The sequence below is a fragment of the Cryptotermes secundus genome, unplaced genomic scaffold, assembly GCF_002891405.2.
Source record: "Cryptotermes secundus unplaced genomic scaffold, Csec_1.0 scaffold72, whole genome shotgun sequence".
Taxonomy (NCBI): Eukaryota; Metazoa; Arthropoda; class Insecta; order Blattodea; family Kalotermitidae; genus Cryptotermes; species Cryptotermes secundus.
The window spans coordinates 1,339,823-1,354,538 of record NW_019730103.1 but is presented as its reverse complement, the minus strand read 5'-3'; the positions used below and the strand labels follow the sequence as shown (position 1 = coordinate 1,354,538).

At 39.2% G+C, this 14,716-nt stretch overlaps 2 protein-coding genes across 7 annotated transcripts in view; both read right to left on the bottom strand.

Moving 5' to 3' along the window:
* Positions 1 to 5,694, bottom strand: part of LOC111865992 (TBC1 domain family member 4) — a 95,270-nt gene extending 89,576 nt beyond the window's left edge. For 2 of the 4 annotated variants that reach the window (XM_023854451.2, XM_023854454.2), the window contains exons 1-2: positions 5,415 to 5,666; positions 1,622 to 2,086 (exon numbers count right to left, since the gene is read on the bottom strand). In XM_023854451.2, the coding sequence (XP_023710219.1) occupies positions 1,622 to 1,753 (132 nt within the window). In that variant the 5' untranslated portion in view covers positions 1,754 to 2,086; positions 5,415 to 5,666. The other 2 variants (XM_023854453.2, XM_023854452.2) reach the window with 2 other exon arrangements.
* Positions 5,695 to 7,061: 1,367 nt separating this feature from the next.
* Positions 7,062 to 14,716, bottom strand: part of LOC111866014 (pacifastin-like protease inhibitor cvp4) — a 36,210-nt gene continuing 28,555 nt past the window's right edge. For all 3 annotated transcript variants that reach the window (XM_023854493.2, XM_033752060.1, XM_023854494.2), the window contains 3 exons: positions 14,508 to 14,639; positions 9,631 to 9,762; positions 7,062 to 7,928 (listed from right to left, as the gene is read on the bottom strand). In XM_023854493.2, coding sequence (XP_023710261.1) covers positions 7,777 to 7,928; positions 9,631 to 9,762; positions 14,508 to 14,639 — 416 coding nt within the window. In that variant the 3' untranslated portion in view covers positions 7,062 to 7,776. The remainder of the gene's footprint in view (positions 7,929 to 9,630; positions 9,763 to 14,507; positions 14,640 to 14,716) is intronic.

The window sequence follows — 14,716 nt, the reverse complement described above, 5'->3', positions numbered from 1 at the left end:
TTTACCAACTGCCGATCACAGTGGCTGCGCGGTCTAAGGCATGAACCGTCTTCGCGCGCTCGAACACTGCGATCGTAGGTTCGAATCCCACTCGAGGCATGGATGTCTGTTTATTCGTGTTTGTGTTGTTCTGTGTGTAGGCAGCGACCATGCGATGGGCTGATCCCCCGTCCAAGAAGTCCTATCAACTGTGTATCGATTAGGAAACTGAAAAAGGCCAAGGCTCACAAAAGTTGTAAACCCATACATACATACTCGTATTTCAGCGACTGGGAAAATTGTTCGGCATGTTTACCGCTACTCTCCCTAAGACACTGCATTGCTCTAATTGTGCACCTTATAAGTTACGTGACATTTTGTGAAGTTGTAAAACGTGACTGCAAAGCATTTCATTGCATGAAAATCTCTCATAAAATAAAAATCATTACAGCTAAATAATTCAAGAAATTTTTATCCACCCGTTTAGCAATTTCAGAAAATTTGTATGCTTATCAAAGTGCACAAAGAGAACTGTACACGCTCTCCACACAGCAAATGCTGCTCTTAAAAAAAACCGTTGCCCATCGAAGGCCTAGAATAGTCCAATTTTGATAATCTCAACCTCTAAATCTTCCCAAATTTCAAGAAGTTCTCCTCGACTTTTAGTAAAGTTATGGGAAATGGGGGGAAACGCGGTAGAGTAGTTGGTTGAGGCACTATGCTACAAGCCGGAAGGTCGCGGGTTCAAGTCCCGATGAGGTCACTGGATTCTTTTCAGTTGACCTAATCCTTCCAGCCGCGCTATGGCCCTGGGGTCGACTCAGCTTCTAACAGAAATGAGTACCAGGAATTAATTAAATAATTTTCCTGGGGAGTAAAGCGCGGCCGGCGCGTAAGGCTAACAACCTTACCGCCATCTTTGAGCCGATTATCTAGATAGTGTGCGAGCCTTGACGTCTCACAACCCTATGGGCCTTCACGGCCTGTTACAGGGATACCTTTAACTTTTTACCTACTGACCTAATGAATCATCAGCAACAAATTTCAAAGAAACCAGACCTGAAAGAAGAGTTCTATATCCTGAGACATAACACCGTGTAGTAAGTTGAAAGTCAACCGACGTTTCGAAGGAACATATCTCATCATCAAGGTTGAAGAATAAGCCAAGCAAAGAACCGGCATGGCTCTGCTTGCTTCCCGCTTCTCTGGTTTCTTGATCGGCCTATTCTTCGAACCTGATGAGGCGGCATATTCCTCCGAAACGTCGGTTGACTTTCAACGGACTACACGGTGTTATATATCACTGAAGACAGAACTTCCTAACCACCGGGGTGCCAACATTATATCCTACTGCAGTTCAAAGGATTGCAACAGAAGTAGATGTTTCTGAGTTGCCCTGGCGGTACTGCAAGGCGAACAGGCTAGATCTCACCAGACTCGGCCCTTTCAGGTGAGTTCATTTTCACTATTCCGCCACGAACTCTCAATCACGAGATTCTGCAGAATAGTGAATAAAACCCCCTAATTCTCGTCAAAACAACCCACATTCTAACCGTGTACTCCAGACTTTAAGTCTTGAGTATTACCACTATGCCAATCTGCTCTGTTCAAAGCAAATAAAAATAAAAATGTCAGGGCTTACCTTCTCTGAAGTGCCTCGCCTCTTGATCTCTGCAATGACCCATGGCAACATGGGTCTGGAAAACCTCTTGTCCATGGCAGTGAACCCGAGGTACTCCACTGGGTACAGCTTCATGTTCAGTTCCACCGCCATTTTGTACGCTTCACAGGAATCAGATCCTACTTCACACCGTCATTACCACAGTAAAATAATTTGTAAATCAGATCCTACTTCATTTTGTAATGGTCACAGCACCTCCTCGCAATCATGTTCTACTTCATACTATTATTACTGCAGCAAGAAAGAAATTACTATAAGTATGTACCACTACTTTCATTTCATGATATGCTGGCGCTAAGCTCGCGCGTGAACGATGATGAATCGAAACACTTCACGCCACCCATGCGGAATATTGCCTTTGCACTTCCAAAAGTGTCAAAAAAATCTTCTGCAGTGGTCTGTGTTCATACAGCATCCGTGAACAGCCTGCAAGAAAACAAGATGTCCTGTTATATCCACGTTGGGGGATTAGCAAGAAGGTCTTCTGGTTGTGACGTTGTGTGTTCTGATGGATTGGTGAAACGTTTCAGAGGAAACTACTGTCAACTTCAACCCCAGAAATGGAAGCAGCTGGTCCCTCTGAAACGTTGGTACAAATCTACCAGACTACACGGCAACACGTCCCAGAAGACGCACATAATTAGGACTATTAATGCAATAAAAGTTTCCTGTTACTATGGAACAAAAATATTCAACAAAGTTATCACAAAATCCGCTTCACTTCGTCACAATTTATTTCTCAAAATTCAGTTTAATACTGTCATGGTTTTAGTGATTAAACATGGGGTCTGGATTGGTACAGTAGAACTTGGTTATAACGTCATCAAAGGGACCTAAAAATAGTGTCGTTATAAACGAATGTCGTTGTAACCGAAATGGGCACTTCCACAGTAGCCTTATGTTAGTCACGTAAAAATCTACCAAAACCGAGTTAAAATGTTGCATTTTTTAGTGAAATACGTAGATAAGTACAGACTAACGTAACATTAACGTGGAATTAATATGGATTCTCCATATCGTTTGTACTGTAGAATTCACCAAACCAAATTCGCGGCATACATCAGCTGTTTTCCTTCCATTTTCTATTTCACGAATAACTTTAACTTTCGCTTCAGTGCTTAAAACTTTCCTTTTCATTGCCATGTTTTCGCTACTGCACTTCTCTGGGTTTAGGCAGGAACACTATAGGGTAAGTAGACAATGTGAGGTCCTGTTAGACGAGATTCTAGGAAAGGAATGCAGTTAACAACCTGCCGCGTCCTCTTGCACTATTCACGCAGTCCCACCCCACACCCTTGTTTTCGCATAAAACCCACGCTCCTCTTGCAGCCCGCGGTCGTATTCTTCCAGGACAGTCACGTCAGCAAGTAGAGAAAGTGAGGGTGGGCAGACACATTGAACTTTCCCACGATATCGGAGAAATTCAGGAATGAAAATGACGTTACATACGAGGTTGATGCATTTGTGCATGTCGTACTAAGCAAGGTATAAAAACAGTTGCTTTATGAAGAATTAGTTCGTACCACTGAATATTTGACGCAATAGACAAGGTGTCGCAGAAACCGATGTTGCTATAACCAAGTTTTACTGTAATTGGGTTTATTTGACTCTTACAACCCGTTAAGTACAATCAATTTTAGCGCTATCGTTAATTCATATGTTTTACAATTTATTACAGAAAGCCCTAAGTCTTCTCGTTCGTCTTCATTGGCTGTTGCTATGCTACGGCTTCGAGCTATAGCTGGGGCTGATACAATAGTCCAAATAATGACTGACGTACCAACTGGACTCAGACTGATACCACCCCAAGAAATAATAATAAATAAATTATCACTGTCAAGTTCATGATGCTGATGATGTTGATCATCCGCTGATTCCCATTTCATCATCAGAAAGTCAAATAACATAGCTTAAAAGTTTAAACATTCTTTGTGCCGACTTGCACTTACCTCAGGAGCCAGGCACCTTTCAGTCTGTTTCATAAATGAGCACAGAATTTTCTATTCCATTACAATTACCAACAAATGATGATGAGCAATATAATCTTTCTTCCTTTCCTTTATCTCTTTCACACCTTTATCTCCTCCCCCCTTTCTGCAGTATTACTTTTACAGCTCTTTTATTAGTCCATCTTATTATCACTCCTACTGTCACAACTTTATCCCTTTTACCTCCTTCCCTCCATTCTCCCCATATGTTTTCTTGCTCCATTCTAGCCTCTCCCCATACTCCACCAACAAGGTGTTCAGTCTTATCCACACATGAGTGAACTGGCTGTTATTTATATGCCATTGATTCAATTGTGATTTTCTTAATAAAGCAAGACCATTTCTGACCCAGGGTAACTTATTTTGTTTATCATTCTAGCTCCTAATATTTGGAGGTGACTCCTAGGTACAGGCCTGTCTGTGTGATAAGTAATCTATATATTTTCACCAGTTACTATAGAGCACCGAGTCCCTTGCAGATGCATAAGGCAGCATACAGAACATACAGTAACTGACTTGTTCTATATCATGTAACAATGATCTATAGAGACGAAATAAATAAATAAGTTGAACAACAGAACAACCAGAAAGAGGCAATTATACAACATGGTGGTTGGTTTAAAATATAACAATTCCCACTATATAACAGACAAATATCCTCAAATCCATCAAGATGGCATATAACACTGAATATTAAAATGGGTCTTAAGTCAAAATTAGGCAAAATTGCAACATTCTGTGATCACCTTTGGGTTCTGAGATGATGGGCAATTTCTTGAATAACTAGTACTAAATGTACACCGTTTTTTGGAACTGTGCAACTTCACCTATTAATTTATGATATTAGAAATTAATAGTTCATGATTTTTAGCATTACAAACTAGTATTTTAGAACCATTTATGAAGGGGATCTCAATCCTACATGATTTCTAGTTCACCAAAGCTAATATCAACAACACATTCAATTTTACTTTGAAAACCATATTACCAAGCTCATAATATATAACATTATTCCCAGCATGTTTATTTGCAACTTCTATACATTACTTAATATATCATGGGGACACTCTGTATGAAGATGGTAAGAAAATAATATAGAGAACTAAATATCAGTGCTAATAAATGAGTTGTAAAATTCAAAGTTCTTTTCTTAATATTCTGAACAATTCACAACTTTTATTCTGTCACCACTGACTGCCAGGGTGTTCTTTTGTTGACAGCTCACCTCCAATAACACAAGAACACGATCTTCCAGTGACAAATGCCTTATGTGTTATACCCAAAATAACTAGCCACTGCAACTTGTTTTATGTAAAGAGGGAAGCGTTCTTTCTTGGTCACATTTTCAAAGCAGTTAGTGCGATGAAAGTCGTCTTCTGGGTTTCGGCGCCGTGGACTTTCATCATAGTCATCGCCTTGAAAACCTCAAAACTTACACAGTTAGTGCGAATTTGCACTTTCAAAAATAACTGAGAATAATTCACTCATATATATTACACACCAGTTAACATAACGATCAGGACTTGGTTAACTGTTACCATTACATAATGTAGTATTCGATGCTTTTAACTTGGAATCAACGCGATAAACATCGTTTGCTTTATACAGAACACACAAAAAAATTGCTCACTCGATTTACAATAAATTTCATTCTAGCATCCGAAGCACTTTTACTGTCCTCTTCTGAGAGTCTATTTTAGATACATGTCAGTCAAAATGTGTGTCACAATCGGTCTCGATTTAGGCTTAAAATGCGAACCACTTACCTCGCACATGTGAACTACTAACATCCAAGCATCAGCTGACCAACAACGGACAAGCCAAGTGAATGCACTACAGCCCATCAGCTCCTCAAGCAAGCATGCGAACTGTCAAATATGCCCTTGTAATCCTCAGATATGGCCATAAACGTCAACTCGGCTAATCAACTGTCAATACCAATACTAACTCCTTCCGATAACATACAATTTCACTTGCTGTATCTAAACCTAAACGATCTAAACTGAATCCATTCTTACGTTTACCTGTACCCTGGATGTTGGTGACCTGCACGACTTGAAATAAGTTTGCCTGCGACACCTATTGCCAACGTAAGAAGCACTACTGGAGAATTACTGGAGAGAGTTGCAAAAGCTGTATCGGTAAAGCAGGGAGCTATGTCAAATTCCAGGAACTTCATTTTCTTCACTAGACAATATCAAAGCGATGTATTTTATGTTTTGTAAACATTATGCATTATAGGTGAAAACCTAAACATGTAATTCCTCTGTGATTTATCCCATAAAAGTGGCCTATTTTATGAAAAATACTATTTTCTGAGGCGTGATGTCATGTAGTTTGATAAAGTTCAACTACGTTTCGGAGGACTGTATCTTGAGGTCTAAGAGTAGGTCAAAGCAAACAAACAGCGATACATGGGTAGGAAGCAGGTCTTGGTGGTTGCATGCTTTGTTTATCCTTCTATCCTGAAGATGGAGTGTGTGCTCTGAAATGTCAGTGAACTTCTACTGGACCACATTCATAGGGGTAACTGGAGGGTTAGACTCCCTTCTTCTTTCTTTTCTTCTTCTTCCAGATTGTGTCAATCTTCTTCTGCATTCCATCAATCTTTCTTGCTTGATTCCTTTTCAATATTTCCCTCTTTTTGATGTCATCCACCACCTGGCTAGATCGTCTTGTTCTATGTTGTCCCATAAGCCCTTTACTTTCATTTTTAATTCTAACACCTGCTTACACGTTTACAGTAATGCAGCAAACCAGTTCTCTCATGACGTCACGCTTCTTTTAATTCAGTAATATTTTGCAATTGGAAATAACCCTTACAGTTCCATGGTTTAATTTCAGACATCAATAACACTACATCATTCCTCTCTTCATCGGTGAACTGGAATATGATAGGTTCCATTCTTACACGGTGGAATGTCTTTTTATGCCAGATTGATAATGCATATCGTAATCATGGCATTTCACATTATGAATTTGGTCTTCTGGGATATGATGCTAAGTGTTTTGGTACCTACCTACCAAATTACATGATGATGTATCTCAGAAGACAACATTAACATTCACAATGAGAACCTCAAATCTTATACATGCAACATTTCTGGAGTTTGAACCACTGAAGTTTAAAAAATGATAGAACAGTGTCAGAAGCACAGCAGTAGCTTCACCAGATACACTGATGTGTGTGAAGATGGTAACAGAGTCTAGGGAATTTTTACTGCTGCAGCAGTAACTCCTGTTTATGACCAGCGAGCCCAAAGACAGCTGGCAAAGACAGCACTCCTTCCTGTTTATACTGGTTCATACTCTTGCATTATTCAACTACCTAACCTTGATACACAGGCCTCCCTTAACTTACAAGACAGTTTATTTCCAAGGGTGGATGTGCAACTCAAAAATTATGTTACTACTTTGGTGTCATGGTTTTTATTTTTCATTGAAAACATACAGGTATGTCATTTAACTTTAACACATTCATCAGATCCATTTAAGAATCACAATTCCTTTGTTTCAGACAAAGAGGTTTTCTTTCCAGTTTTTTCTATAGAAAGGCAATTTAATTAAAAACATATATGAAATTGTCTTAACATATAAATTAGTGTAAGTTGAAATCACACAAGTCAACAGATAATTGGACTATATATACAAAGATCATGATACATATCAGTAATTAAGTACAAACACCTCTGTTCCCATTACAGTGTAAGCATCTACCACTAGCAAAAACAAAAACCAGACAAAAATTCCAGCACTAACAAATTTCTCTCACTAATGGAAGTATGATATTAAATCATTTTCATCCAGTGTGTTCTCCCAATTAACAGACAACGGAATCTCCGAAGCCTTGCAGTTCAGCGCACATTCCCATCATAACTCTTTGTCTTGAGAACTGAGATTGAAGTAATCTACAGAATTTTTTTTTGTGCTTCTGGCATGAAATGGTTTTTCATAATAATAATCAACAAATCAATATTAAATCATTGTCAGATTTATGTAAAGTAAAACCAGAGAATAACAAGCTGACATTACACAGCCCTTAGCACTTATGTAACAATGCTATCAGTATCTATAAACAGATATAAACTGTGACGTGTCTTTTTGATGTCATTGCAGGAATAACCATTTCTATCGCTCAGAAGTATCCTCTGTGTTCTCTTCCACTTCACAGGACTTGAGGGTGCAGAAGGCATGATGACCATCATAGCTACAGTAACAAGTGTTGCAACCACGTTTCCAGCTACTCCCTGGAACACAGCCTTCATATACCGGGAATGATGCTGTAAACAAAAACTTCATCCATCAAACATATAGCAGAACTCAAGTTAACGTTCTATATATTGATGATTACTGTCTTCTGGCATGTGATGCCATGTAAACTTTGTGCAAAACAATATACCTTGAGTAGGCAACCTGACAGTGAAACACAGGGGATGTTCTGTGATGGGTTGGACAGCAATATAATGGTACAGTATTCTGTTGGTCCCTTTATTAACCATCACGGCCGAATTACTACAAGGGAGTATGTGGACAAGTTGGGTAATCAGGTGGATCCCATGATCCAGTATTATTTTTTAACAATGATGTAATTTTCCAAGACAACAATGACCCCATTCACACAGCTGGAACTACTGAGTCATGGCTTGAAGAGCATGAACATGAACGTCAACATCTTCCCTGACCAGCATAATCGCCAGTTTGAAAATGGCTGAACCACTCTGGTCAGTTTTGGAGACTAGAGTGAGGAATAGATTCCCACCTCTAATATCTCTAATGCAACTTTAAGATGTTCTTCAAGATGAATGGTATACAATTCCACTAGAGACTGTTCTAAATTTGTACGAGTGCATTCCAAGATGGATTGCAATTGTAGTGAAGACAAAAGTTCATTCAACATCTTATCTATAACGTAATAGGGACAGTATCCGAGGGTTTTCCATTATTTTGTCCAACCCCTGTATGTATGTACGTGTATATATACATAGACACACAGTTTTCCTCTAACAGCTTCACGGGGAAGGGTGGGGGCTGGTGCCTACTCCAGGATAATGGGGGGCAGTGACTAGGGAAATGTAACCAACAAAGATCCTTCTGAAGGCAACAGAATTCACCAAAAACAATCCTGCAAGGAAGTCAATACACACTGACCAGCAAGTGAGTGCCATCATGCTCCACCACCTGGGTCACAAACTTGGTGTCTTCTCTGCATTAATACACAGGGTAAAGAGAATCTCAGAGGATGTTACTTACCTTGTGTATTAATGTTGACAGGACAACATGCAGGAACATGCCCCCTTTTTAAGCCCATCTCCATCCCACACTATTAAATTTCTCACTTTCCTTCTTTCCCAGTTCTGTTGTAGCTATCTCAACCAACAGGATCACTTCATCATCTAGGACAGTATCTGATCAACAACACCGCACACAATGAGCAACTGTACAGGTGACCATTTTTGGGACACCATATGCCAGTGATTTCTGATGTGCTCAGTGGCTCTTAAAATACCCATTGTGGGTGATGTTTACCTCTCATTGTCCCCTTCTGATCCTGAATGAGTACCAGTTCCCATTTCCCCCTTCATAGTTCCACTGGACTGACAGCCATAAGGCTGGATTTGAGGTTGTCACAGTCGAGGTTATGAAGAGTTACTTCTTCTTCAGACGAGAGAAAGACAAGTAACATTGCAGGAATAAATCATTGTCATCTGGGTCAAAGAATAAGCCAAGCAAAAGCAAGAACCTAGCATGAAGCAGGCAGCATGCACTGTAAACTGCACGCAGAAAATATAGGATCATACAGGTTGTGAGAGGCCTTGCAAACCAGCAAGTCTGCTCCCAGTAGCTCTCTCTGAATAACAAAACAAAAAACAGGAGATAGCAGAGTAACTCATGCCTGCAAGTGGAATAAGCAGCCTCTATGCAATTCTAAATATGAAACATGGTTTGACCATGCTCAATGCCATTTTGATATCTCAGTCATACCTCTCTTAAATCTCCTGCACTGGTGAAAGGTACAGGATGCATGATCTGCTATTCCATCTACTGAACAGATACAAATATTGCAGTCCCTCATGAATACTTCGCCAGGATCACACCTCAGTGCATATTCAATACCTGGAATATGAGTACAGTCAGACATACAGTCAACACAAATAATAAAATTCCTGTGTCTGAAATGTGAAACATTCACAGCCAAAGTTTACAAAGTAAAGAAAACGTGGTAGAAGAAACTGGATAGGACAACAGAAACTGGAAGGAACATACGTAAAGAACAACTTCTGAATGTCAATCATGGAAAGCCATCTGTTACAATCCTATGGGAAAACGTGGCTTTTCCTTACCAAGAGATTCTCATCAGAGTGGCAAAGTAATGGGCAAGTCAATTACCACAGTTTATTTAAAGCATCTATGGTAGGATGTAACAGTGTGCTATCTTCTACCTCTCTCTCCTACTTCCAGAATGTACTCAGGAAATATGCCTTCTCAGTTCCCACTTACTACACTTTCATGTCAATCTCAGTGACATAATAGTCATACCTATTACATTTGCAAAAGCATTAGATACCTTCAGTAACTGGACTGTTCCTGTAATTTTATTATGAAGGGTGAACCTGCTTGAGTTAAATTTCTTTCTTCAAGGGCTCATACTCATATCTGTCATTCATACCAACTGTTAAATATATCACTGTTACACCATTAATGCTTAATTTTCCAGTAGTGTAGAAAATATCTTAAGCATTATGAATCGGAGATAATGGGTGTTTCCTCTTCTTTCCGTACAGAACTTGGTAGTGGCTGGGGTAGGCAAATGTTTCACATGCCAGAGTGTATGGGTCTGAAATGCGGGTCCTAAAATGCATGCATACGGGGGAACTCAAGAATGAGATGCAAATCAGTACAAAGCCTGTAACTGGGATGGACACAGACATCCTAAAATCCATGTATAAAGAAAGGCTGAGGAAGTGACAGAAGAATATGCCAGGCTGTATAAGGGTTTGACATACATATTATAAATTCCCTGAAAATTAGGAATCTCGGGAATAAGACATAAATTTACATGCCAGGCTCTAGGGGCCTCAGCCCATGTACTACAATTCCAAACCGAGTATATGAAATATGAAAATCTAAAATTAATATAAATTTTCTCATAGACACATCAGCTTGGAGAAACCAGTATTGTTCACAAACATCAGAACATTTGACATGTTATGTCGATAACCCCCAGAATGTCACAGGACATACCAAGAATGTGGAAAGTATGGCATAAAACAAATAGGCAATAACAAGATGTTAAATTGTGGGAGGGTCCCCCCAGCATATACAGACTGGTGCCGCTATAATCCAAACAAACACCCATGTGATAAGTGAGTGTGTCTGATCCAGAGCTGTGGGGCAGTGACCTCCTCCTGCCTAAAGATGATGATTGAGGACTGCCACACCTGCACCAGCGGTTTCACAGCTGGAAATCTGTTGCTCTTTGTAACAGACTATTCATCTTGCTAAGCAGATAAAACAGTGTGATTAATAAGCAAGACTGTCACTGCCCAGAACTTGTTTGGATAGCAATTAACCAAGCATAGCAGCTTTCCTGGTTGCAGTACCTGCATGCTCATATGACCAGGGACCTGTAAGATTACCGATTTTGTGGCCTTATGCAGGAGGCATAATTAGTTCAGATTCTCCATGAAACTAGGTGGTCCGGTACTCAATCATGGACTCTGCAGAGCACTCACTCAGTCAGTGCACAGGAGGTGCTATTGCAAGAGGTTGACATCAAACAAAAATAAGAGCTTTGTACACTGTCACCCCTCACCTCACATAGTTCTTCCTCCCTGATTTATTTATTATGGTGATTGACAATACAGATGAAAAANACGGGGGGGGGGGGGTGTTGTATGGACACAAGTATAAATCCGTTCCTGTGGTTATCCCAAAAAAGTATTTACTGATTTATTGCACAAATTGATACAGGCCTAAACTAGCACTGGACAGTAACAAATACATTATGACTATGTATTCAGTTTTCTCTGGTAAACTTTATTGATTATGTATGAGACAGGAACATATTCCAGTAGACATAGAAGTTGATGCACACACGCACACACACAACTTTGTTTTAGAGGCCAAGTTGATTCAAAATTCCTGTCTGTTCCTGACCCATTAACAGTCAGGAGATTCAGTTACACCACCAATTCAAATTCCATTGCACCCTTAAAGGAGTGACTGAATGAGCAAAAAAGTATACAGTAGCCTTATCTTGCAGCAGGCTCCACCTGATGGAGGTATTTGGAGAAAAACATGAATGTAAAATAGTGGAAAAGCAATATGAAGCAGGTTTACATTACATAGAATAATGTACATTAGCTGAAAGACTTGTCCTATATCTTTGTATCATGATCTACAGGGTTAATAAATGAATGAATGAATGAATGAATGAATGAATGAATGAATGAATGAATGAATGAATGAATGAATGAATGAACGAACCTGAATGTATGAGCTTCATTTTCAGGCACAATATATTAATTTTCTATCAAAATATTTCTTTGGAACAAAGATTTCCATGCCTGTGAATCATTTCTGGCATGTCACTTGTGGCTCATCTGCAATAGTTTGCTATCGCTGGTTTATGGTAAAATAAGGTAAGGCAAGATAAATTTGTCTCTGTGCTTAAATAATTAACCATCACACCATGAACATCTATGCAGGAGTGAAAGTATAACTTCACTATTCTTGACCTCAGCACTAGATGAAGTAGAGCAGTCACCTTCACCTCCATGGAGTGAGTCCCAGCACCCACTGGATAGGAGGCTCCGTGCGCCTCAGAGATGATCTGGATGCTGTGGAGAAGAGAAGAATCTCTTGCCTCTGCCAGGAATCAAACCCCGTCTGTCCAACCAGCAGCCCACTGATATACCAACTAAACTATCCTGACTTTTTTTAGTACACTATACATTCTCAGAGAAAACATGAAATGGTTTAGATATTCAAGATGGATTTACTGTCTGTGATACAGGGAATGACTAATTAACTCTTATTCCTAATGACCATTCTGATGTACAGAGCATGGCAGTGCAGCACTTAGCACCAACTTGCAGGCTATCATGCAGTTAGATTCATGCTTGAATTTGTCTGAATATGAACTTCAAAAACTACATCTCATTATTTTGTGACTAGCCAAATCTGGGTCAAAGATGAAGCCCCCAACTTAAAGACTGAGGATGTGATAATGTGCTGCCTGGTCAAGGCTATAGCATGCCTCAGAAAGCAGTGAGAGATGAGTGTGGAACAATGGTAGAAAGCAAAGAAACTGGAAGAAAACCATATTCTGGTGTCATTTCATTCATCAGGAATCTCATGTGAAGACACCCAGGATTGTACCCAAAACTCTGCAGTGAGAAAATAACATCTAATCGCATCAGCTATGGCTCAGTCCTCTGAATATGAATACAATATTTTAGGCATTTCTGACCAGTTAAACTAACCTTGGGATTAGAATTGGCCAAACATGGTGCTGCTGCTGCTGATGATGATAATGATATGTTTGATAAACATCCAATGCAGGAAAGAGCGATTCATTAGTATTTGAGATGTGTCATTGTTAAAGATCTTCGATTGAATATGACCCGAGAGCAGTAGTGACTATCCCAGTACTTATATTCACAGAAAGACAGAAACATTTGATAGTTTTCTAATGTGAAGACACTGTCTCTTGAGCAAACAAATTTCTTCAAAATGATTGCTATAAAACATTCTGAAGCTATCAGATGCACAGCTGTACGTTGAGAGATGGGCTAGCTACCTGCATCCTCAAATACAGAATGTCCAGATGAAAAGTATCCAAAATAAAATAATTATTAATTATCAATAATTTATTATACACATTAATTGGTTACACCATTATAAAGAGAAACTATCAAAGGTTTTTCTGAATATATAACTTTCTCAATATGGTGGCATATACGTGTAAGCTGGGTATGAAAAAAAGAATTTTCAGAATTTTCCTTTCTGATGACATAAACCAGATACGTGTATGACAATTAGTTTCTGAGTACATTTTCTTATTTTGGATACATTTCATCTGGACACCCTATATATCAGACCAAACAGAAATAGAAGATAAATGTTTGACAATGTGGAAATACAAATTGACCCACAGTGTCATCTTCCAAGCCTGCTTTAAGCACACAACAACAGCTAAACAGAAACACCTTGACCCAGATTCGATCTTATTCAGACAGCCCTAACATGATAATGGGCACATGGTCATACAGTAGAAAATTTAAGGATGACAGTGAATTAAGATCAAGAATATATTCAATTTTCTACACTAGGTTCTGAAATTTAGGTATGCTGGGTTATTTTTAAATCCACCGATTAAGAATTAATGGTTATGATCCTCATCTTTAGTTGTTTCCTGTCTCAGAATTAGAGATTTCTGAGGCAATTCTTACTTAAATCATAGATTTTTGTTATATTTAGTCTGGTAGGTGGTTACTAGTATCTCAGAGGAACCTGCTGCCTTCATCTTCACGGCAGAAGCGACTCATGGTAGATGGAATGAACAGGGAATGTAAGAAACATGGGAGTGGTGAAAATGCACAGAAAATTTCTGTTGGAAAACCTCTGAAGAGACCAACTGGGATATTGATAAGGAAAGTAGTAAATCTCAGATGAAGGGTGGGTACTTCTTACAGGTATTTATGTATGCCACTGATTAACTGCAACTGACTGCAACAAAGAGTAAATGAGGTACTCCTTTATCAGGAGAGCTATTCTTGCAGGGTTACATAATGCTGGTATTACACAAGTTCGACTGGGTGAGTTAGTCCTACAGAACATTTTTATTATCTTCCTACCTCTCTTTTGTCTGGAAACTTCAGGACATGTGTCTGGTTCACAGTAGGAAGCAAGTCCATCTGATGCACACCAACACGTTTTACAGCCCTCCTTAAATTGTGTTCCAGGCTTACATCTGTGCCCAAAATGCACTGCATACAAACGAAACACTTCTTCATGAGAGAAAGAAGCATAATATTAATAAAGCATTTGTGAAACTAAATGACAA